Here is a 22,161-nt window from a genome sequence, read left to right on the forward strand (position 1 = left end):
TGTGCAAAAACATGTTGATGAGAAATGCACAGAAAAGGATCCAGCAGCTAGTCAAAAGGAAAAAAACAAAAGCCAAGCAAAGAGATGGTGCTGCGTGCTGACCTAATGCCAGCACCCTGGTAGATAATAAACTGCCGCTTGTGTGCCTTCATCTGCATTAGCTCTGCTCTTCAACGTAGCCTAGATTCACAAATGCCCTGGGATATTCAGGGCCTGATCCAGGGAAAATATTGTTTTGTTATGCTGCTGAGGTGCCCACGCTCTTTGTTCTTAAAAGTGAAGGCCTTTTAGAGAATAACTAATGGCAGTACTTTGCACGTTCATTTATTTAAATTGTGCTTAGCTTCCTTGCCGAAGGAGAAGTTCAGCAACTTCACGTATGAATTCTGGAAGCTGCAATTTTGGGCATCTAAATCTTAATAGAGAGGGTTGAGACAGTTCAGGCAAACAAGGAAGCACAGCAATAGTCCTGGTTATTTTTGGAAGTAATTAGTCCTTTGATGTGTTTCCAGTCTGTAATTTTTGGCAGCGTAGTCCAGAGGCTATCTTGGACAGCAGAACCCTCGTAACCACTTGATTTAATTTGAACATGTGGTCAGCCAGGACTGCCAGGACAGGTTACTGTGCGGGTGACAAAGCCCTGGCCCAGGCTGCCTGGAGTCTCCTCCCTGGAGAGCTCCTAAAGCTGCCTGGCCGTGGGCCTGGGCACCCTGCTCTGGGTGGCCCTGCTGGGGCAGGGGCTGGGCCCGAGGGACCCCGAGGTGCTGCCAACCCAACCCAGGCTGAAACATGAAGGTGCCTTTCCACGTGGATGCCCGCACTCAGGGCCATTCTCAGCAGTGTTGAATTAGCTGATCTGCTGGGAAGCACAAACGTATCGGGCTCCTCAGGGCAAACACAGCACATGGGAAATGTGCTGGAAAAAATGAAGGAAAAAACCAACTGTCCCCCAAAGCACAGGCACACACAATCCCAGTGCTATACCAGCTTCTGCTGTGTTTGAGCCCTTGAATCTAACACTGAATTCTGTACAAAAGACCTACATTTATTGCATGGGGTGCCAACTTGCAAGAATAATCAGAGAAATTCAAATAAATGTCTTCCTGATCAGTTGCTGGAAGTTTAGACTCTTAAGGCATGGCTAAATTAAATCTTCTTAAAATAAATAACTAAATTCTTTACAGAAGCCTGAATCTAACAGCTGGGCTGATGTACTGAAAGCTCCTGCACAGGCGTTACAGGATTTGTTTTCTGTGTCTGTAGCTAGCAAAACAAAACCTTGGCTCTGCATTTGGAGACTTCAGCTTCTCTGTGACCATAACAACATTTTGTAATGGTTTCCAAAGAGCATCTGAGTTTGACATGCACCTTGCAATTTTTAGAGCCATTTTAACGTTGCTTAGGACTTCCAGCTGTGAATCTATTGATGCTCTGAGGCGCACAAGTTTTCAGTTAAAACGAATTTCCGGAACTATTTGCACAATCCCCAAATCTTTTGTTCTACCGGTAGATTGTCAGTTGCCATAAAACAGGTATACAAGATTCAGGGCTGAAAACTTGATTGCAGTCAAGACTATGATTTTTTTTGTATTGTTGCTTTAAATATTTTGCCTGCTGTTCCTCCGATAGATAGACAGTGGCTGCTGAAGGACTGGTCGAGTTAGTCATAAAGCCCTACGTGAGTGTCTTAATCCCTCCCTGGGAAGTTTGTGCGTGAGCCCTGGCCAGCAATGCCGTTCTCCATGGGTGTTCACCTCCGTCGGCTGCCTCGCTCTGCCAGCCGGCTCCACCAGCTCTGTAATTATGTAGACCACTCGCTTGCTCCTGCTTAGCTTCTCATTTATCACCGCGACAGCTGCCGTGCGCTCGCGGGCCGGCCTGGGGAAAGCAGCATCTTTCTCTGCCTTGACCCCAAGCCTGCTCGCCGCAGTGGAAAATAGCGAAGCTCAACGGCCTCAGCCCTGGCGCGGCTCCACCTCGGATGGGATCGTTTCTGCCACCGTTGGCGCGCGGCCCTTGGCAGCGATTGTTTTTAGATGTTGTCCCAGCTATAGCACCTAAAGCAAACTCTCAGTTGTTACTGAATCACCTGCAGTGAAGTGGTTTTCTTTTCCCTGCTTGAGGAGTGGGAATGCTTGAGTTTTAATTCGTAAGTCCTTAGGAAATTTAAGTGGAGGAACGTGGGGTAGGTTTCATCTTGGCTATACGATAAAGCCCCTCTCTCTCCAGTGCCGACTAGTGAACAGTACTCAGGGGTGAGATGAATCCTCTCCATAGACAGGACTTCCAGTTGTTGCAGTGGATTTTGAATATAAAACAGATGGAGTTAAATCTGGTTCTCCACCTATCTTTGAGACTTTATTTTAGTAGAAATTGCTCTGGGTTTTGTGGTGTTACTGGTTTCAGAATGGCCTTTTAGAATAAAACTTAACCTTGTGTTCTGAAGTCACTGTGTATCTCAAACAGGTGCCTAGCTCCAAACATATATATATATTTGGTAAAAATTCAGATACTGCTAGTAATGCACTCTCAGACAGCATGGTGTCTGGCTGACTCGAGATATCCAAGCTGTACCAAAGCGGTGTTCATGCCAGTGCAGACCTGGGGGCTGCAGCTGTTAATGAAACTCCGGATTTGAGAGTTTTGACCTTTATCTAGCAAGAATGGTTCAAGTGTTTAATTGTAAAAGTATTGACAAATATTTGATGCTAAAGATCATTATTTGCAAGGTAATATTGCAAAGTTTGCTCTTCCTTTTGAATGAAATTGCTTGCATTAACCTAGAACTTACAGCATTAATAATTCATTTTTGATTCATTTTCATCTGCTGGCATCACTGAAGAGGAAACCACTTTAAAAGAACTAGCTTAACTAATTCTGATCCTTTTCTGGCATGGGGTCGTCTGCTGGAAAGTTGAGCTATTCAAACTTCATTACATCTTTAATGCAGTCTCCATTCTTCTTACCAACACACGATTTCCTGAATTACGCAGTACTGACTAGTAAAATCAACGTGCTGGTTATCCAGACTAATTACCTTATAATTCCCTCGCATACTTGTGTTTGGGTATGTAATGGAAAGCAAAGCTGCTTTGTTTTCTGCGGAAACCTAATACGCGAGGAATGCTGAAAGCACGGGGCGGGATGGGAATGAACTCTCCCTTGCTCCACATCCTGCAGCTGTGCGAGTGGGATGTGGCAGCAGCCCCCTTCTTCCATGGGCACAGGGTGGAAAGGTGCCAGCTGGATTTGGGGACAGGCTTGTTGACCCCTCGGCTTAACCAGAGCTGCCTTCATGTGCGTTTTTTTGGCTGCTGGTGGGAGATCACCCCACTACCCGTTTGCTTCCCATAAAAAGTGGCTGGGTTGCACATGGATGGAAGGGCTTCCAAGGCTGCAGAGCCTTGCAAGCTTTTGCTTGCCATGTGGGAGTAAAACCTTGGACTCCGTTCAGCAGTAGTGTTACCTTAATTACGAGCAGGCAAGCAGGTCGTATCTGGCTTGGTATGTTCTTGTAGCAATTTTAGGCAGAATTGGTAATGAAAATAGTACGGTGAGCAAGCGTGAAGGAAGGCCCCAGTAAGTTGCTACGGCTTTTTAGTCCCCTAAAAGATCAAAGGTGGAATTACATCACAGGGTTGGACAGTGAAACTGGAGAACTTGCCCCTTGGATTTAACAGCAAAGATAATTAAACAGTGGAGCAGCATGCCTAGACGGGGTGGGATGTTTTGTCACTGCTGCCCTGTACGTAAAGGCAGGTTCTCCTTCCACGATGCTCTGTGGCACGGGCAGAAACCGTGGATGCGGGGAGAAGATTAGTAGGTCAAGTTGTGGTGGTTGTTGGGCTGTGGCTTGGGCTGAAAGGAGGCAGTGTGAAAGTGTGGTGTAGGGCTGTAATTGTAAATTGAGTCACATGCGTGAAATTATACTGAAGCTGTGATTTGGGGCGAATTTTTGTAATGGCATATGCAAATCTGGCCAGGCTAAAATAACAGATGGTGGCTCCAACTCAGGTAAGCTAGCTAACTTTGAAATCCCAATTTATTTTATGATTAGAGAAATACCTCTAAGAGCAGAAAATTAAGTAGCATGCTCTGCGGAACCCAACTTGCGTGTAAACTGTTGGCCAATTAAAGCTCTGTGTGCTTGTTGGAGCCTTCTGGTTTGAAAGAGGTTGAAAGAATTGCCACAAGCTTAGCAAAGAATTAGTAGATATTGCCAACCATTTTTGTTACTGGGACTTGAGCAGAAGATGTGAGTCCCTCCCATCCCCAGCCTCAGGGCTTCGGAGCCTGAAAGTGGAAGGAGGCTCCATTTCTGGCTGCACCTTTGTAGATCTTCCATAAAAATCAGGCCATGGCCTTTGTTGTTGACCCATGAAGAAGTGGAGGAGGTGGAGATGGTGTGTTAATCATTGGTCACCACTGAAGTCCTTGCTTCCTTCTGCTGACTCCTACGTTCTCCTGTGTCAGCAGAAGGAAGGTGGAGCAGACCCGTGGCCATTCCTGGCAGAGCAGGCAGATGTCGAGCAGAGCAGGAAAAAGTAGGATACTACAAACGGGATGGGTAGGAGTGTTTTCCCTGGGACGCTTGCCCCTTTGGATGCGTCGCTCAATGTGTGCACCTCCCTTGCTGTTGCCTCCCAAGAACGTGATGAGTTTCGAAGTCGGTGACTGAACAAAATTGTGCCTTTGGGAGCTGCGGATGGCAGAGAAGTGGAAAATCAGGAGAAAAGTCAGCCTGGGACCCATCAGAGAGGCTTCCCAGTTTGTTTTGGTCCTTGCTGCGTGGTTCAGGGAGTTGCTACTAAGCATTGGAAGCAGCTTTCTGAAAGCTGGAATAACTTCTGTGCTCTCTATGGTTCTTTTGGAAGTAGAAGAGAGGGGGATGAAATGGAGAGTGGATCAGCAGATGCTGTTTATTGTAGACAAGGATTGTGCAGGTTGTAAAACAGGTGTAATTCCAAATGGTGTGGATTCTTGCTTCATCCATCCCTGTTCCTGGCAGCTGACAAAAGCAAGAGCATACCAAGCTAGGCTGATGTCTATCTGCATTTGAGCGAATCTGTTTCCAAATATCAAAGCCTCGTGAAGCTCTCAGAAACCTGATTCTCCCTCCACCCTTCTCTGAGACTCTTCACGTCATGCATTTCTAGAGTTTAGGTGGCTAACAATTCCTTCCAAGGGTGGGAATTTGCAAAGCCCCTCTCCGAGACCAGAACTGCTCAGCTGAAACCGGCTCTGCCGGGCACTGTCTGTTGCAGCTTTCCACGACCACTTCGTGATGCTGGCAACCCACCAGGACACATTTACTACAAATTAATCAAATAGCACTGGGGCTGCTGCTTTTCTAAATCAGATTTTATTCTCTCATGACTTTGGGACTAGCCTTCTAACCAAGGCAGCTAAATATGCTTTTAATTAGTGCCTGTTGAAGTATTCCAGTGAAATGAGCACTGAAGGGTTACTTAAATCTTTCGTGTGCGATTTTTATTTTTGTTAGGAGCTGCTCCAATTGTTTGGATCAGGTTTTTGGCTGTTATCACCCAGCGTAGTATCACTGGAGCTAACAGAGTGACAAAGTTTGACCTATCCTTTCTTCTTAGGTGGGGGTAGCAAGGGAAATGGCTGGGAGTAAAATTATTTATCACAGCAGGCTAGAAACAGAAAGGACCTGGCAGTTTTCTCCTGAGGAATACTCTGTATTTGTGCATTATCTCCTACTCTGGCCAATCTGTATCTGTGTGTCAGTGATAACGCTTGAAAGATTTCCACTTTTTACCCTTATCGTTTGAGAGCTGGTAGGAGACCATGTTGTCAAATACCTAAATATCTTCATACCGCATTATTTTAACATTTGAATTGTTTCATTTAGAAGACAATGAATTATGTGGCATTCATTTCAAGCCCTAATTTACATTTGACTCACAGCATTCTTAGGGAAAAGTTGCTAGAATTGCTTTCAAAAGCTCAACTGTTTGAAGAAAGTTGACTTTCAAAACATAAAAAAAAGAGTTATGATATTAAATAGCATCAAAAGCAACCATGCCTGTATGTGGAAGCCTTTTGGAAATGCTGACAGTGTTTTGAGAATGAAAAATGAGAAAATAATGAAGCTAATAACCTGTTAGGTTTCAATGGTCCTTTCCCAAATATCTGTGCTGATGTTTCATCGTTATGACGTGAACTAGTTCTGATCAGCCGATATGATGCTGTTTTTCCCTTCCAGTGAAGGAAAGATCCCTTTGAATAACACCCTTTGGATGAGTGATCCTCGGGAGTCAGCACGTCTCTTCTGCCTCCGTTGGCCTCTGTGGGAAAGCTGAGAGATGCTTGAGCCCTTCTGGGACGTGTCTCTTACTGCATCTTTTTAATGCAGCAAATCAAAAGCCAGGGGATCCCAGATTTGGCAGCGTGTAGGAGACCGAAGGGCTGACGTCGAAGTGACCTTCGTGGGTGGGGTTTTTATTGAGATGTTCAGGCAGTGTCCCCCAGGATGGGGCTGTATCTCAGGAGGGTGGCAGGGCACGGGGAAAACACCACGTCATTTGCAATTCCACAAAGCACTGGCAGCTTTTCTCTTCCTTAAACAATAAAACTGGTTTCCACTCTAACTTTGCACAGGCTAATCACTCATGGCAGAATTTCTAAACAAATATCCTGGCTCTTGACTCAGATGATTGCAGAAGGTGAAGTAATGCTGTTGGTACAGCGTAGGAGCTGGAGTGATAACCTAGGAGCAGTTTTCCTTTGCTGCAAGGGAGTGTATTTCCTCTAATGCTCAAGCTTTTGCTAGTGTCTGAAGTGATTTTAGCCCAAACAAGTGTGGCTCTCCTGAAGTCTTAAATTGCAGAACTGCAGCTCTGCTGTGGCACAGCTGTAATTGCACTTGGGAGGAGCTCTGACTTGAGGCACCTGAAGCCACAGCCTGACTTCAAAGCGCTCTGGTTACCGTAACCCTCTGACCTCACGCTGTTTCCTTTTCCCATCCTAATTTTGCTGTCGGTGCTAAACGGCTGGAGCACCGGGCGCTGCAGTGAGGTGGCTTCCTTCAGGGTCATGTCCCACTGCCTGCAGACCAAATGGAGAACAGAAATATTTCCAGACAGGCAGAGCTGAGCCCTTCCTGGCCGCTCCTCTGACTCGCAGCCTGGGTCCGAGGTGTCTCGCCGAGGGGCTTGTCCTCTCGGTGCGGCCCCGTTCCCTGGACCACGCTGGTTCCCAGTGGCAGAGCATCGCTGAGCTACGGGATCCCTCCTGCCACGTCACGGCATGGTTTGCTTTTGGTTATTTGAGGGAAGTGCGTGCTACCTTTGAGTTTAGGTTTGTAAGTGCACTGGGTAGATGTGGTGCTGGTTCTGCACTGTACAGGCAAGTCCGCTGGCAAGTTGTGTGGTGCTGCAAGCCTGGAGGAGAGGAGGTGACGCAGAGCAGGAACTGGTTTTTGTGCATCTCTGTGGGGAAAAAGAACATATTGGGATGACGATCACGTGGCTGAAAGCTTGTGCCTGTTGAACCAGTAGCAAGTGGTTGTTGCTTGAACTTAATGCTTCCATGTACCATAGGAGCTGCAGCACCATGTAGCCTATGGTGCATTGTTAAGCATGAGCAGACCGATGACCTGCATATAAAGCGCATATTGGTAAACACTGAGCACCTTCTTATTTACTCAGGATTCTCAGCATTCCCTGTTTTTAAAATGGAAATGCAAATGTCGTGGTAACTCTAAATACTGTGGGCAGGAAATGCCAGTACTTAAATAGCTCCTGCTGTGTAAGTCTTATTGCTTCCATTTTGAAAATTATTCCGGTTTTGCATGTGCTCTAATTTTGAAGCTTTTCCTGAATGGCTTTGAAGTCTTCTGAAAGTTCCTAGATCTTTTCAGACTTCAAAGATAGATACAGTGTTTTCTTTCTGTCCTATGTAAGGGATATATTAGAACTGATTATTTAAAATGATAATAAAAAAAAAATAATAAAAAATTGGAAAGCCAGATCTTTTCTTTAAGACTCCTTAAACCATTCAGAGAACGCGTGCATTTGATAGAGGGGAAAAGTCCATGAATACTGTGAATAGTGTTTCACAAGCCGTGTTTCCTCAGGATACAAAGAAGGCAGCAAGAGGAGGAAGCAGAAGCAGAGAGAGGAACAGAAGAAGAAGAAGTCAACCAAAGGGAGTTACTAAAACGGACTTCTCTGCTGTGCCAATACCTTTACAATAACAGCAACTTACGTTACATTTGAGCACAACTCTTCTGAGTATATATATATATTTTTTTGATTGTTCACACTGCTAGTAAGGAAGTGACTCATGTTTAAAACTGTACTAAAATTGCACTATATTATTCTTTTTAGTTTCACGGAGTGGCTTTCTTGCCAGTCAGGTTAAGGAATTTGGACGAGGCTGAACTTGGTTAGAAGTGTGTTATGTTTGACGATTGGAAAACATTACAGAATCTCTTACCTCTTCCTTCCCTGGGACTAAAACTACTCTAGTCTAGCATTTATTTGTTTTGTAGGTTATAGACAGTTGTGCAAATGCCTGCTTGTCCAGTCACTCTAGCATCAACATCAGGCTTGTTGAAAGAGTTAAACATCAATCCCGTTCCTTCATGTCACTGGGAGTCGGACTGAGACATGCTCTCATGTGGTAATTTATGCAGACTTAATAAATGACTTCTATGTTTTTTTCTCCCAAGCCGGGCAGAAGCCGGGCAGCAAAGGTTTGTCCCTACTATTAAAATGTTCCTTCTTTTTAAAGTGTATCATGAAGTTATATCCTCTGGTTTTAAGAAACTTAGTGTAATGACGGTCTTCTGTAACACTTCTGCTGATTTCTTTAAGCGTAGTTGACTCCCGGTGAATCATTTAGTGAAATCATTCCTTATTTTAAAATTTTGTTTTCAGAAGCTAGAGACAAATGATCTAAGTGCTACTTTAAAACTGCTCTTTGTTTCTGTTGAGTAGCTTTTAGATAATGAAAATATTTCAGGATCTGCGTAAGATTGTCTTTTTTTTTTTTTTTCTGCAAAGAACTTGCATCTTTATGTATGAAACCATTTTGCATCCGTTTTATTGCAGGACTAATTTTTTTTTTTTTGAAAACGTGTCTTCAGTTTAAAAGAAATCTACATTTTCTGGCTAGATTACTTCCTTGCTTCCCGTAATCGTCTAATGTGCATGATCCATTGCTTCTCTTAACCTTTTAGTTTGTCCAGAGCCCTTCTGTTGCCTTAAGCATTTACCTGCATGTTTCTCATCAGTACGTTGCCTCCTCTTTTTAACCTTCAGGTAGGAGTTATCAGCTCATGGTTTTGTTTTGTTTCTCGTGTCTTCCTCTTGCCAATATGTTGTTGATGTAACAGACTGAAACCTAGCAATACTGAAAGTCCACAGTTCCTGGAGAAACTCACTCCCTCGTGTATGAAGCGATACACATAATGGTGTAAGGAAGAAGCTAAACAGAAAAAAATCAAGTCTGCATTTTAGCATGGTTTGATATAACAAATTCTGGTGTCTGTGGTATCTGAATGGTTTAGCTTCTAATGCTTACATTACAGAACGTAATCTTACGCAAACATATAACCATACATGAACTCTGTTAGGGTATTTAAATTAAGGTTAATATGAAATAAGCCTGAGTACCATTTTTTCTGTCACTTAAGTACCACTTTTTCATTTTTGTGCAGTGTTACTAATATTTAAAAATAAAGAAAATTCTCCTTTATACTTTGTCCTCTTGCACTGTCCTGTAGACTAGAGCTGGCACCAGCTGTTCCTGTTTGATTTGTGTTAGAGCTGAGGCTGTAAGCACAAGAGGAGAGCCCACGGTCACCGAACACCCACAAGCTCACCACGCGATGCCTTCTGCTACATCCATGAGCAAGTCGATAGAGTCCCCGTGCCAAATGGCTGATACTGGAAAGCCAGGGTTCCTTCTGGCTGGAAACATCACCACAGGAGCATACACATCAAACGGAGCCTGCACATTACATACAAGGATCATACAGAGAAATGCACAGCTCTTTGAATTGCATCCCATTTAAAGCCCTTCCCCCTTTGGGGAGAAGTCCCCATTAATATGTGTGCTAATTTTAAGCTATTAAGCTCCTTGTTGTGGGGAAAATGGTGCCTTCCTTGGAGAAGGAGGAGAGGTGGAGGAAGGGAGAGGTGACGCCAGCCTAGGGCTGGACTCCCCGGGCTGTCCCTGTGCTGTGAGCAGCCTCACGTCACAGGACAGCGTGGCTGCAGATCAGGAATGTGCCTTGAAGAGTTAGAGCAGACCGTCATTTGGGTACGTAAATATATTCCCGAGTCCCATCCCTGCATTAGGCCTGAAGAAGGAGGACAGAGCCTTAATTAGGAGGCCTGCAGGTGGGCTTGTGGTTGGTTAGGAAGCCTGAGCACTTTATGAAGCCTGCGTGTAGGCACTGCCACATCATCTGGGATCTGGGCATGGCTTTGTTGGGGGCCCTACCCAAGAAGAACCTAGGTGAACTGTATGTACCCCTGCACCAGAGTACAAAACTGCAGAAAACTGCAGCTTTGCCCCTTAATGGCTGCCCAGCCCCTTGAGATGCCCATCTCACTGAGGGCACCCCCCAGAAATCTGGGCGCCTGCTTGCAGCTGTGCTACCTTGGGAGAAGCTCCTGGGAAACGCAGAGTCCTTGGAGGAAGGAATCGCGGGCATCATCTTTCCTGTAACTACCTAGAATCTGCCTAAGCTTGCCCAGAAATTAAGCAATGTGGGCCCATGGCCATCGAGCACAATTCCTTCCTTCAGCCTGGTTATTTCTGGGCATTAACTGAAAGGCAACTGCTTTAAGGAGTACCATGGAGCAGGGCTGTCAGCTGGGGTATCGCGACATGCTGGGTGATGCAGGACAGCCTGTGCTGTGTCTGCCACGTGTGTATGAGCAGGCACACATCTCACGAGGTCTCTGTATCCCTCTGCATCCATCTGCCAAGGGTGAAGGCTGCGTGATGATATGGGGCAGGAAAAATGCAGGTGGGCGTGAGACGCCACAACTGATAAAAGATAGCACTGGCCCATGAGTGGCTGTGAACAAATGTATTATGAAAGGTAGAAAAAGGTTTCTGACTATCCTACAACACGTGTATGGAAGAGCTGAGGACGGAAACAGAGCTAGTCTAAATACAGACCTGGCGTCATGTATAAAATGTGTTGCAAAACGATTCGTTACAGAGCAGCCACCTGGGCTCACAGATCCGAAGTGTTTTCAATCCCTTTTAGAATCCCATGAGAAAGTTAAATTATTAGGGTAAAGAACACACAGCGAGTTGAGAAACAGCATAATTAAAATGTTACACTGAAAACAAAACAGTTTTATCTTCAGATAGGAGGACACAATCGCAAACAAGCGAAACGGGGAGAGATAAGGGCTCCTGCTCCTCACTTGGAAGATGCCACTGTGAAAATGGTTTGAATTCAGTTGGTTTTTTCACACCTTTTAGAGGTGTGCAGCCTGCTCTTTGAACTGAGGTTTGGCAAGACTTTGATGTTAAATAAATGATCTCAGAGAGTGTTGGTGTCAAAGTGATAAAAATATATTTTTCAAGTTTCTGCCCAGTCTCTGATTAGTGCTGGTGCCCACCTCTCTGGGCAGCTTCCCAACCTGTAAGCACCACTCCTAAAAGGTAAGACAAAGCTCTGTTTTTCTTTCTTAGCTTGGCATATTTCAGAACGATCTCATGATCCTTTGTGTGCATTGTTTGAAATAACACATCCCAAAGGTGCTCCTTCTGAAAAGAGTCGGATACCCAAAAGATATGTAGTAAGTGTTAGGAAAGCATGAAACTGCCCATTTCTCCAACGATGCCTGAAACGTGTGACATGTGCCCACATCTTCGTGAACATTTCCAGCCATGTGCCACCAAAGCGATGCCTATCAAGTGGCGGGATCAGCTTGTAACCGTACTGAATTTCATTGTTTTATTCTATATACTTAGAAATACATTCATTTCCCTTCCTCCTCCTTCCTCTTTTGTATTTGCCAGTTGCACAGGACCGTTCATTCCTGGGATGCTCAGGTTAGTCCTTGCTGCATTTCAGACCTCAGTTGTGCAGTCTTGCTCCCTTATGTCCAAACTTAGCTAATATTTTAGTGCTCTGTCTCCTTCTCACTTTAGCTTTCCTAGGAAGCATCTTACTCCCTTCCTTCCATGTTGACAGGGGGAATGGTACAATCACCTGTGATTAGCTATATTTAATTCTCCTTTTCCCAGTGAGTAGGTTGGAATCTGGTCTGAAGAGATTTTTTGTCATTAGTTGCAAAACTCTGCTCATTGCTACCTGTAGCGCTGAAAATTGAAAGCAGGGCAAGGATTTTTTCTTCTCCACTGATTAAAATTAAAACAGGGCACTTAAAGAGATCCACAGATGCTCAGATTTATTAAATGTTCATATTTGAAACTGTAATAGATTCAGCTGCCTTGTGTCAGCACACCTGGACTTCTCACAGGTTTTTCTAGCAGAAAGGGTTCAGGTGGCGTGTTGGGAAGTGTCAGGTGTGTTAAGGAGCTTGCTGGTGCCTTCTGACACTGGCTGTTAATTCTGGACAGCAGAAGAAGCATGGCCAAAGAGGCTGAGCTGCTCTGAGCTGCCATTTCCAAGTGTGGGGTTAGGTTACCTCGCTGCTCTCCTCACAGGTAGAGACTGCTCACCTCATTCTACATATCTTGAACTGCAGCATCAAGCATCCCAAACTTTCTTACTTCCTTCTTCCAGGAAGCACCATGTTGCCAAAAGCAACCCCAAAAAGCAAGAAGTGAATGTGAGAGGAAAACCAGAACACCTGCTCTCATAACGAGTCTGAATGCTTTGGTTTCAGGAAAACACCTCCATGTTTGCCTGGAAGTGGTCACTGATTTTTTAGAACGTCCCCAAGGATGGAACGAGGCCTCAGTGCACTGCCTGGGTGTTCGATTGCTTCTCTTCAATGCCTGTTTCCGTTGGCATGCACATACACCTTTCTACTTACATAGCACACATCATTTTTTCCATCCCTTGTTTGGGAAGTGCTCATCCTTTGGTTAATGCAGAATAGCTCGCTTGTTCGTTAGGCTGCCAGTGGTTGCAATGTAATGAAGTCTTGTGGTTTGGGAAGTGTTATTTTTACATTATCTCAATACTAAAGAGTTAGGCTCGGGAGAATTTCCTTACTTTAACAGCAAAATTTGGTTCTAGGATTTTAAGATGAAAGGTAACAGTAGAACACAGTAGATTGCTCCAAACCCAGTAGGCAAACGCATCTTGGAAATGTATTAAACTAAAATTCATGAAACTCGTGTTTCTGTCTGAATTCTGGAGGTGTGCCGTGTGACAGCTTTGGATGTTTGAATGTCCTCAGTGGAGCAGTGCTGGCTGCATATTGCTACGTGAGACCAAGGGATAATATAAGCTCCTTTAATACCCCGAGCACTCAGAGCATGACTGAGCTTTAAGAAGTCATTAAGGAGCACCAGGCAGACTCTTCCCACGGTACCTGGAGGGGATGCGCACCAGAGGTGCACGACGTGCTCCTGGCAGCAGAGGCAAGCCACAACCTGCCGTGCTGGTGGTGATGTGACAACCTGGGCTTAACACTTCGGGATGCAAGGCAAGGAGGTAACCAGCACCAGATCCTTCCCGCTGCTGTGAGTCATGTTTTATACTCAGAAAAGTGATTTGTCAGCTCTGTCCCACTGGCCTGTCTTTGATAGTGACTAATGGTGGATGCCTAGGGGAGAGCACAAGAACAAGCTGAGTGTGTAATTATGCTTCACCCTAATGTTTTCCCAGCTTTGGCACTCTCTGGGTCAGAGGCTCCTGGATCCGGAAATGGAGTTTTTTCCGTTGCCTGATTTTTGTTTCCATTGATTTGCTCAGTTGCCTCTTAACCTGGGAATCTGCATAATACCCACAAAATCCTACAGCAAGGAATCTGTTGGGTGAGGTCATATCCCCTCTGTTTTCAACCATTCCACATTGGTTTCCTCCACCCTTACGTTGTAAGACACTGGGAACATCACATCCTCATTCACCTCTTCCATGACTTCCAGGTTTCACTCCTGTCAGGCTTTGGTTAACTCTTTTATGACCCAAGAGGTCCGGCGTGCTTCATCACTCCTCACAGGAAAGCCATTCACTACCTTTGATCATCCTCTCAGGTTAGGAAAGCTCGTTAAACTCAGCTCTATAAATTGTGACGACCGCCCAGACGAGCATGACTAGCATTTTTAGCAACTTGCTAACACCCTGTGTCGGGCTGACAGACAGAGAAATGCCACTGAGTAAAGCCTGGGATGCGGGAAGAGGAGACTGACCCCTGAGAGCCGCCTCCGATGCCTCCAGACTCCCGGGCTCCACAACGAGGATGCTTGAGCTCATTGCAGGGTTGGTGTTTGCAGAAGTCCAACACACCTTCACCTTCCTTCACCCCGCCTCGGATGAAGATGTGTCACGGGGCACTGGCAGCGGATGGGACACACTGCTCCTGACCCCACACAACTCCTGCAGCCACTTGTTCCTCCTTGGGCTGCAGGTGTTGGCTATCCCCAGCTCCACGTGCCTGGAGGTGCCACCACCAGTTTGCCACCTGCTATGGAAGCCCAGTGCTGGCTGTACGACCACTGCCAAGCAGAGAGATGGGTTGGGTCCCCTTGGGAAGCTGCCTTGCTCTTGGCGTGACATGTCCCTGTAGGCAGCACCTGAAGGCACAGCCTGTGCGAATCCACACGTCCCCAATTTCTGCAGCATTGCATCTGGCACTGCAACTGCTTTTCCACTTCTTGACCCATTTTGTCCAATGTGCAAAGGGTTTTTCCCAGTTGTAGAAATCGGGGCTGTGGCTTTCCCAATGCCCTTCAGCACATTTTGCACAGGGAAGGCAAAATTCCTTCCATTTTGCATATGCAAGGCAAAATAAGAGTTCGCACTGATAATAAGAGGGGCACTGACTTCATCTGGGAAATCATAAACAGCTGGGGTTTTAGTCATGGGGAAGTATCAGCGATAGGTAGGGAGGATCTGCAGAGATGAGAGGGCGCAGGACATCAAACCATGATTCTTAAAGTGCAGAGTCAATATTGGCCCATTGCCTAGCTGGGTCCAACCCCCAGAATGTTGTGTCTGGATCTGCAGTTCTGATTCAGATCCATCTCCACTTTAAATACGATTTCACCCAACTGGGTCTCCATCCCAGTGCAAACACTAGGTAATCTCTGCTTGCTGTGCTCCTGAGGTAGCCCTGCTGTGTTTTGCAGGGAGATTTTTGTGTGCACCTGAGCCCAGAGCCTCCTCTTTTTCAGCAGGATTCAGGTTTGGTGGTGGTGGTTAATCAACAACACGACCTCCCTCGGAACCACAGATTTTTCTGTCATGACTGTTTAGGAAAATATTATTCAGCTAACTTGCAATGCAGGTCCCAGGTTGCATTAGGAGCTGGGATGTGATAGAACACGATGGTAATGAGTCACCTCCTATCATGTTTTATTGTGATGTGTCAGCTGAGAGAGCTGGAGAGCTTAGGTGTTTCTACCAGCACAATTATGAAACAACTGCTGGTTCATGCAGAGATTACTAAGTTTTTCCTAGACTAGTTAGCTGATAAGTTCAGGTCTGTGGTTTAGCAATGTTTTGTTAAAGTTGCTAACAAGGAGTTGCCTCAGAGTCTATTTTCCACCCAGAAAAGTCATCAGCCTCTTGTTACCGTGGGTTAACCTTGCTCAGAAACAGGAGTCATCAGGAAGAGACTGCCTCTCCAAGCAGAGAGGATGGTTTGCCTTTATTTTAGGGCTACTTTCTGCTGACATTGACTAGAAAAGGGTGATGATACCATCACCTGTCGTTGCTGTAGAACTAAGAGTATGAAGGCTTGATTTGGAGATTCAGGGGGTTAGAGACTGGCCCTATGCTTTTTGATTTAATCCAGAGTGACAGATGCCCAGTGACAGGCAGAAAAGCTCACAGGGCACTCTAGGTCAGCTTTTCGTTCCCTTTACTGCTGGCTGCACTGCTGGCATGGTGCTAACCCTCCACACAGCCACTAAGCAGCAGCAGACAGGATCCTTCAGGATGCTGCCCTAGCATGGGGTATGGATCTGTGTCTATGGGATGTAATGGGTGATGGGTCACAGTGAGTGATGGAACTGGTGCTGGTGGAGGCCAAGCTCCTCGGGACATGGGTCTCAGTCTCCTCCACCTCTGCTGAGACCTTCAGCCACCTGCTTTGCCTCCTGCTGAAATACTCATGGCTTTGCTGGGGCGGTGCAAGCAAACCTCCTAGCTGGCCAGCTTGCAAGTATCTGATCTATGTGAGCTGCTCTGGAGACATGGAGACGGTGTTGGTTTTTTTTTTTTAATGCTTTGGTGAATTTTAATAATAAGGATTTGTACATCCAACTTCTCCTGCAGTGCTATTTAATTTTAATATGGGCAACCTCAGCAGGTGCGCTGTGGCACTCAGCCCTGAGAGCGGGGACAGATGTGGGGCAGGTAGAGGCAGATCTGTACCCTCTGTCACCACCCTGTGACCTCCCCTGATGGTGACCCTTCTGCAGCCCCCATTCCCTTAGCCCTATGTCTCTCTGCAGCAGAAAAACTCAATTTAGTCAAATGTTCTGGGGCTTTTTTGTTGGGTGTCAATAAACAGCGACCATGCAAGGGTTTGGCCTCCCCTTCGCTGACGCCTCGGTGTCCCACCATGAACCCCCTGCAGCCCTGCTTTGAGGAGAGGGTTTGCTAACAGGGCTATAAATGTTTCACAGGAGGCCTCTGGGGAGGGATGCTGAATAATGGAAATGTTAACAGACCTTTCATTACAGGCCCTATACATCATTACTTAATTTCTTCGCTTTTGTCTCCTGTTTTTCTTTCCCCTCCCTCCCTACCCGATCGATAGCGCTCATCCTGCTCAGTGAACAGACTTGATACTGTTTTTATGGTGTGAAAATTACTGTTGCTTTGACTGGCTTCTATTACAAGGTGACAATGCTTGGCAGAAAACAATGAATCTTCCTATTATTTGGAAAATAAATGTGATTTATGGGACCAGCAATCAATAGTGGTCTGCGTCTTGCAGTCAGAGTGCTCGCTTTCCTGAAATAAGGCTTTGGAGTGTGAAAGCTGTTTGTCTGGTGCCGCTGAGCTATTTATAATATATATGTATTAATCTCGGCTTTTATTAAGAATTTTTCCAGAGGTGATGATAAAGAAAACATCTATTATCTTTTTAAAGGTGTGAGGCCTATTTGGAAAGCAGCTGAGCAGGTGTGAAGCTGAGAGTGCTGGCAGGGCAGGACACGGCGTGGAGCTCTGAGATGCTGGAGGGAGGAAGAGGAGGAGAAGGAAGAGGAAGGCCAGTCATCGAGCACCTGCCGTCGCCTCCCTTCGCTCACTGGAGAAATGGTGGTCAGCACTGAAGGTTTGGTATTAAAGCTCCACGATGCTGATGGCAAAGAACAGACCAATATAACTGCAGGGAAGCAGAGCTGCTTTGCCTGACAGCTGTGTGAGACTCTACCTAGAGATGTCTGGGGAGGCCTGTGAGGCTGCTCCTGTTTTTTTTTTTTCTGCTTGTTCTTGCTTTTTTTTTTTTTTTTTTTTTAAATCTATGTGGGTGACCTCTGCTCCCAGACCTCACAAATGTGGGTCCTTCTTCCTCTGCTGCCTATGCTGAATGTGTCTTGTGTTTCTTGAAGAACTGGTAAATAAACAGCTTACCTACCTGGTGGGTCCTCTCTTCTTTTGTGTCTCCCTTAGGCAAAAGGACACAGGGAGCTTCTCATCTTATTTATTTATTTATTTACTTTTAAATAGATGTGGCCTCCACGTCCCCTCAACTCTTGGTTTACTCCAGGTAGCACTGGATTAGTGGTCATTTAAACTACAGTTCAGGTGTGTTTATACAGAGGGTGTTGTGTGGCTGAGTACATATATCAGCACTGCCTCCAAGCAACTACATTTTAAGCTCAGCCCTGAGCTTTTCCCCATAACTGGGCTTCCTGAGCCAAGGAAGAGCCCATGGCATCAGGGCTGAGGTCTCAGCTGGGCACGGGGATCCCAGGCCCCTACTGGAAGATGCCCTGGGAGAGCTGCAATGCCCAAGCCCTGTGACACTGGAGCTGCCCAAGTGATCCCAGTCCTGAGGTGGAAGCTTTCAGACCCTGGGGATCCACTCACAGACCTGGACGTTCCCCTGACCCCCAGGCTGTGCCAGGCGGGTGGCAGAGCCCTGGCCCAGGCTGCCCAGAGGCTGTGGGGTCTCCTCCCTGGAGAACTCCTAAAGCTGCCTGGCCGTGGGCCTGGGCACCCTGCTCTGGGTGGCCCTGCTGGGGCAGGGGCTGGGCCCGAGGGATCCCGAGGTGCTGCCAACCCAACCAGGCTGTGATTCTCTGACCTATTGCTGGTGCACAAAGGACCAAAGACACAGGGGACCCACCTCTGAGTTATTTCCCTGTGTAGAACTGACCTTTTCAGGAAAACAGAGAGATTTTCATTGAGGTATTTTGGCAGAGATGAATGTTCCCAGAGAAAGCAGGTACACCAAATGGAAAGAGGGTGATCGTTAATTTTAAGAAGTCAATTTTCTGTCAAGTCAAGTTTCATTTTGGAGATGTTTTACTGTCCGTTCCTACTAGCCTTCTTGCTCTGTTTTGGGGCTGATTTCTGGTCAAGCTGAAAGTTGCTTTGTTCTCTACAGAAATAAGTATACGTGCCTCCATATACATATCTATACGTGCCTTAAACATCCTTCTGAATATTTTCAACTACTTTTCTTAGGCCAAGAGGATGGATTCTGTCCTAGCAGCTCACAGGATGGAACAAACAGCATCCACCTTCATCAGATAGTCTTAAAACACTGGAATCAGCAGTTTGCTGAACACTTCAGTGCAGTGCCTTTATTTTTTAGGCCTTTGAGTTTACGCTCAGGTAGTGCCAAACACTGGGGTGATCTAATCCTGATTCGTGCCTCCTTAATAGAGGTCCTTTGTTTTATGGGCGAGGGGGGAATATTATGAAAATCTGATCTGCTGCATTATGTGGGGCCATATAATTTCATTTAATAATGCTTGCATGGAGCTTATGATCTCATGGCAAACCCACAGCGTATCTCACAGAGAAACACCCAGCCACAACGGGAATGGTTATCTGGCTTAGGCATCACCTCTTACAGAATGTGCTCCCATTCACTCAGCTCCTCCAGCAGCAGCCTAGTCCAGGTGATTGCCTGCCTGCCTGCCTGCCTGCCTGCCTGTCTGCAACGTCCTTACATCAGGCTCCCATTCAGGGAGACAGAAGCAGGTAGGACCATCTCTGGCCAGGACTAAGCATAGGATTTGTGATGAGTTAGCTGTAAGTAATGGGCTTCAGTGGGAAAAATACCCTAAGTACAACCGCCAGGGTAGCTATAATTATACACACATTGATAAATATTAAACTATGGACTATTGCCAAATGGTCTTTAGCTGGTGTGGCTTATTTCTTAGACTTGCAAGAGGCAGCATATAGAAAGAGAGCTGTCAAAGTCAGTTCACAGCTGTGTTTCCTTATCTGAAATTAGAGCCCCAGGACACAGCTGTATTCTTGTGCTCCGAAGATTAATTTAAAACAGATATGATACGTTTTATATCAGGCTCTTCCCTTCTGTCCAGGATTTTTGTCACATGTGGATGTACTTATTGCAGGTGTAGCTTTTCCTGCTGTCCCACTTCAGAGCTGTCACTGGTGTGTTTGTGTGTGCTCACCTGGCTCTTGGTGCAGGATTCAGCACTAGATGGTTTAGTGCTGTATTTCTAGTGATAAGTACCATTACTGGGATTATACATCGATCATACCAACAAAGGCAGTCTGAGCTAAAATTCTGGAACTATTTAAAGCTTCATATACAACATAAATAAGCTAGTATTATGTATGTCACCACACTGAATCTCACTTTTAAAGGACATATCATAGTGATCAGGAAACAGAATAGCCAAGTAAGAGAAGTAACATGTTGCTGCCTCAGAATCCGGCCAAAATTATTTGATATCTTTATCAGGATGTATCCTGAAATGGTTTTCCTATTTGAATTATACCTTGTGGAGTGCAAAGTACTTTTCTGAATGGAAACCAAACCTTAATTTAGCCCTAGCAGTTACTGTGTTATTTGCACTGGAATGTATAGATATTCAGTGAATTAAATCATGATGTATCCTTCCAAGTGCAATGGTTAAGAAATTCCATCAACCCACATTATCTTAAAGCAGCCTTAGCCAACTAATTTGTACTACTGGAAATGTCGCACGCTTTACTGTGATTAGTTAATTCGGATACTTACATAGTAAACCTTCCAATCCTGCTATCATTTATGAGCCTAGAAGGTGCTTAGCTCCACTGAGCTTAATGTACTCCTGTCAGGTTCCCAACTTCATCAATAAAGCTTTTCCCTTAGGAAGAGGGTGGCATGTTCCTGACTCTTTAGGTCAAGTTGAAGCTGTTACTAAAACACTTTTTTTTGGCATCAGCCAAGAGCTTTCTATGTTGTAAGCTACATCATCCCCATTTTTGATACACCTGAACTTCCCAGCACATTAGCCTAATATTTACCAGCTTTGTAAAAAGTCTGTCACAATTTCTTCTTTAGAGTCCTTCTGGTCTTCTGCAATTCCTGGGCATCTGGGGCTGCAAACTGTATTCATCTGGAAGCACAGGTTTTACTGGAGGCATCAGCCCTTGCAGATATGAAGGTCAAAGGTGGAAATTTGCTGGAGTGAGGGTAGGCTGGAGGCAGAAGGTGGTTTGATGTATGATACATGGCCATATTACAAGCCTAGCTCTGTACTTCAGAAGAAGGCTTTCATGGTTACGAGAGTAGCCTGGGACTTAGGGAATCTGCATGCAGTTCTTGACTCTGTACCTACCTTCCTGAGTCAATCTTACAATGGTTACCAGCCAGCCTCTCTCTGATCCCTGCATATAAAATAAGGTAATTTAATCCCTTTCTCTTTCACTTCATTCAGACCATTTAGCTCGTTAATTCTTCAGAGCAACACCTCAGTCATGTCATTTCATAAGATGAGCACACAGAGAAATAATGTGGGGCAGTGCGGATTAAACAATCCTGCAGCTTATAAAATGGAATTCAACCTACACTCCACCTTACTCCCAATACCAAGACAACACATTTCTCCCTCTCCCTGAAGTCTGGGGGCACCAGAAATGGAGGTGGGGAGATCAGCCGAGTGCTGTGCTCCACCCTTCTGCAGCTGGCTCTTGTTGCTTGCCCTTCCAGTCTGCCTAATGGTATTTGCAGTGCAAGTATTTGTACAGTGACAGCCATAGCTGAGGGCTTTCCCAGAGATAAGGTGTTTTATTTCACTTCCTATCTGCAAAATAATGTAATTAGTTTATCCCGTGTTTGTCAAGAGAAAACAAAACTGAATAGTTTAAATGGTATTTGGAAGAACTGCTATGGCAACACTTCTGCCCTTTGGCACAATTCAGCCTTTAAGTCTTTATCCAGCTGTTCCTGCGCTATGTCCACCACTCCTGGCTGTGACACAGAGCAGGGCTATAGGAAGAAATCTTCCTGATTTAGAGAAAAATTTCAGCACATCCATCACAGGAACATTATTCTACTCCTTCCATTATTTATCTCCTGCATTTTTAACCTGCCCTTTTGGAGGTACTCACATTTTTGGGGCGTGGGTTGATGCAGAAGCAATGGATCCCATTCTGTCCTGGCTTTCCTTCAGCTCTGCCCCCAGCACGCTGGATGTGAGTCCCACTGGACTGCAACAGACCTGTGACTGTCCTCTGTGAGGCCTTAAGTATATTTTCCCACTTGTTAGACAAGCCTAGTGTAACCCTGACTGTCAAAGCCAACTAGTTTTGTAAAAAGATGTTGTAAGATCTCAAGAATCCAGAGCAAAAGGAAGAATGTTTAAAAAGGCCCCTAAAACAGCTACCTTTAATGGAATTAGATAGCTTATCTAAATAAATAAGGAGCAGCTATTTCTTGTGGAAAAAAATCTCAGTGATTTCCCCTGAGGTAAAATCAGTGGAGCAAAAAAAAAGTCGTCGTCTAAAAAAAATCCCTCACCATAAACCCAAGGGGACTTGTCAGCTTCACAGCAGAAATTGGAGAGACCACTCAAGCAAGAAGAGGATTAGGCTGTCTC

At 45.5% G+C, this 22,161-nt stretch overlaps 1 protein-coding gene and 1 long non-coding RNA gene across 6 annotated transcripts in view; one reads left to right on the plus strand and one right to left on the minus strand.

Annotated features, from left to right (window-relative positions):
* The window catches only part of DNAJB6 (DnaJ heat shock protein family (Hsp40) member B6), a 67,630-nt gene extending 49,904 nt beyond the window's left edge, over window positions 1-17,726 (plus strand). For 4 of the 5 annotated variants that reach the window (XM_035564333.2, XM_035564334.2, XM_035564336.1 and 1 more), the window contains exon 10: window positions 8,102-9,726. In XM_035564333.2, coding sequence (XP_035420226.1) covers window positions 8,102-8,184 — 83 coding nt within the window. In that variant the 3' untranslated portion in view covers window positions 8,185-9,726. Of the gene's footprint in view, window positions 1-8,101; window positions 9,727-17,237 lie in introns of those variants that run through there. The other variant, XM_035564341.2, reaches the window with a different exon arrangement.
* On the minus strand, window positions 8-21,869 carry LOC118256925 (uncharacterized). The gene is made up of 3 exons (XR_004781392.2): window positions 21,674-21,869; window positions 9,854-9,981; window positions 8-7,454 (listed from the first exon to the last, which is right to left on the minus strand). It is a non-coding gene; the product is annotated as an uncharacterized LOC118256925 (long non-coding RNA).
* Window positions 21,870-22,161: the final 292 nt, after the last annotated feature.

Source organism: Cygnus atratus, chromosome 2, assembly GCF_013377495.2.
Source record: "Cygnus atratus isolate AKBS03 ecotype Queensland, Australia chromosome 2, CAtr_DNAZoo_HiC_assembly, whole genome shotgun sequence".
NCBI classification, from domain to species: domain Eukaryota; kingdom Metazoa; phylum Chordata; class Aves; order Anseriformes; family Anatidae; genus Cygnus; species Cygnus atratus.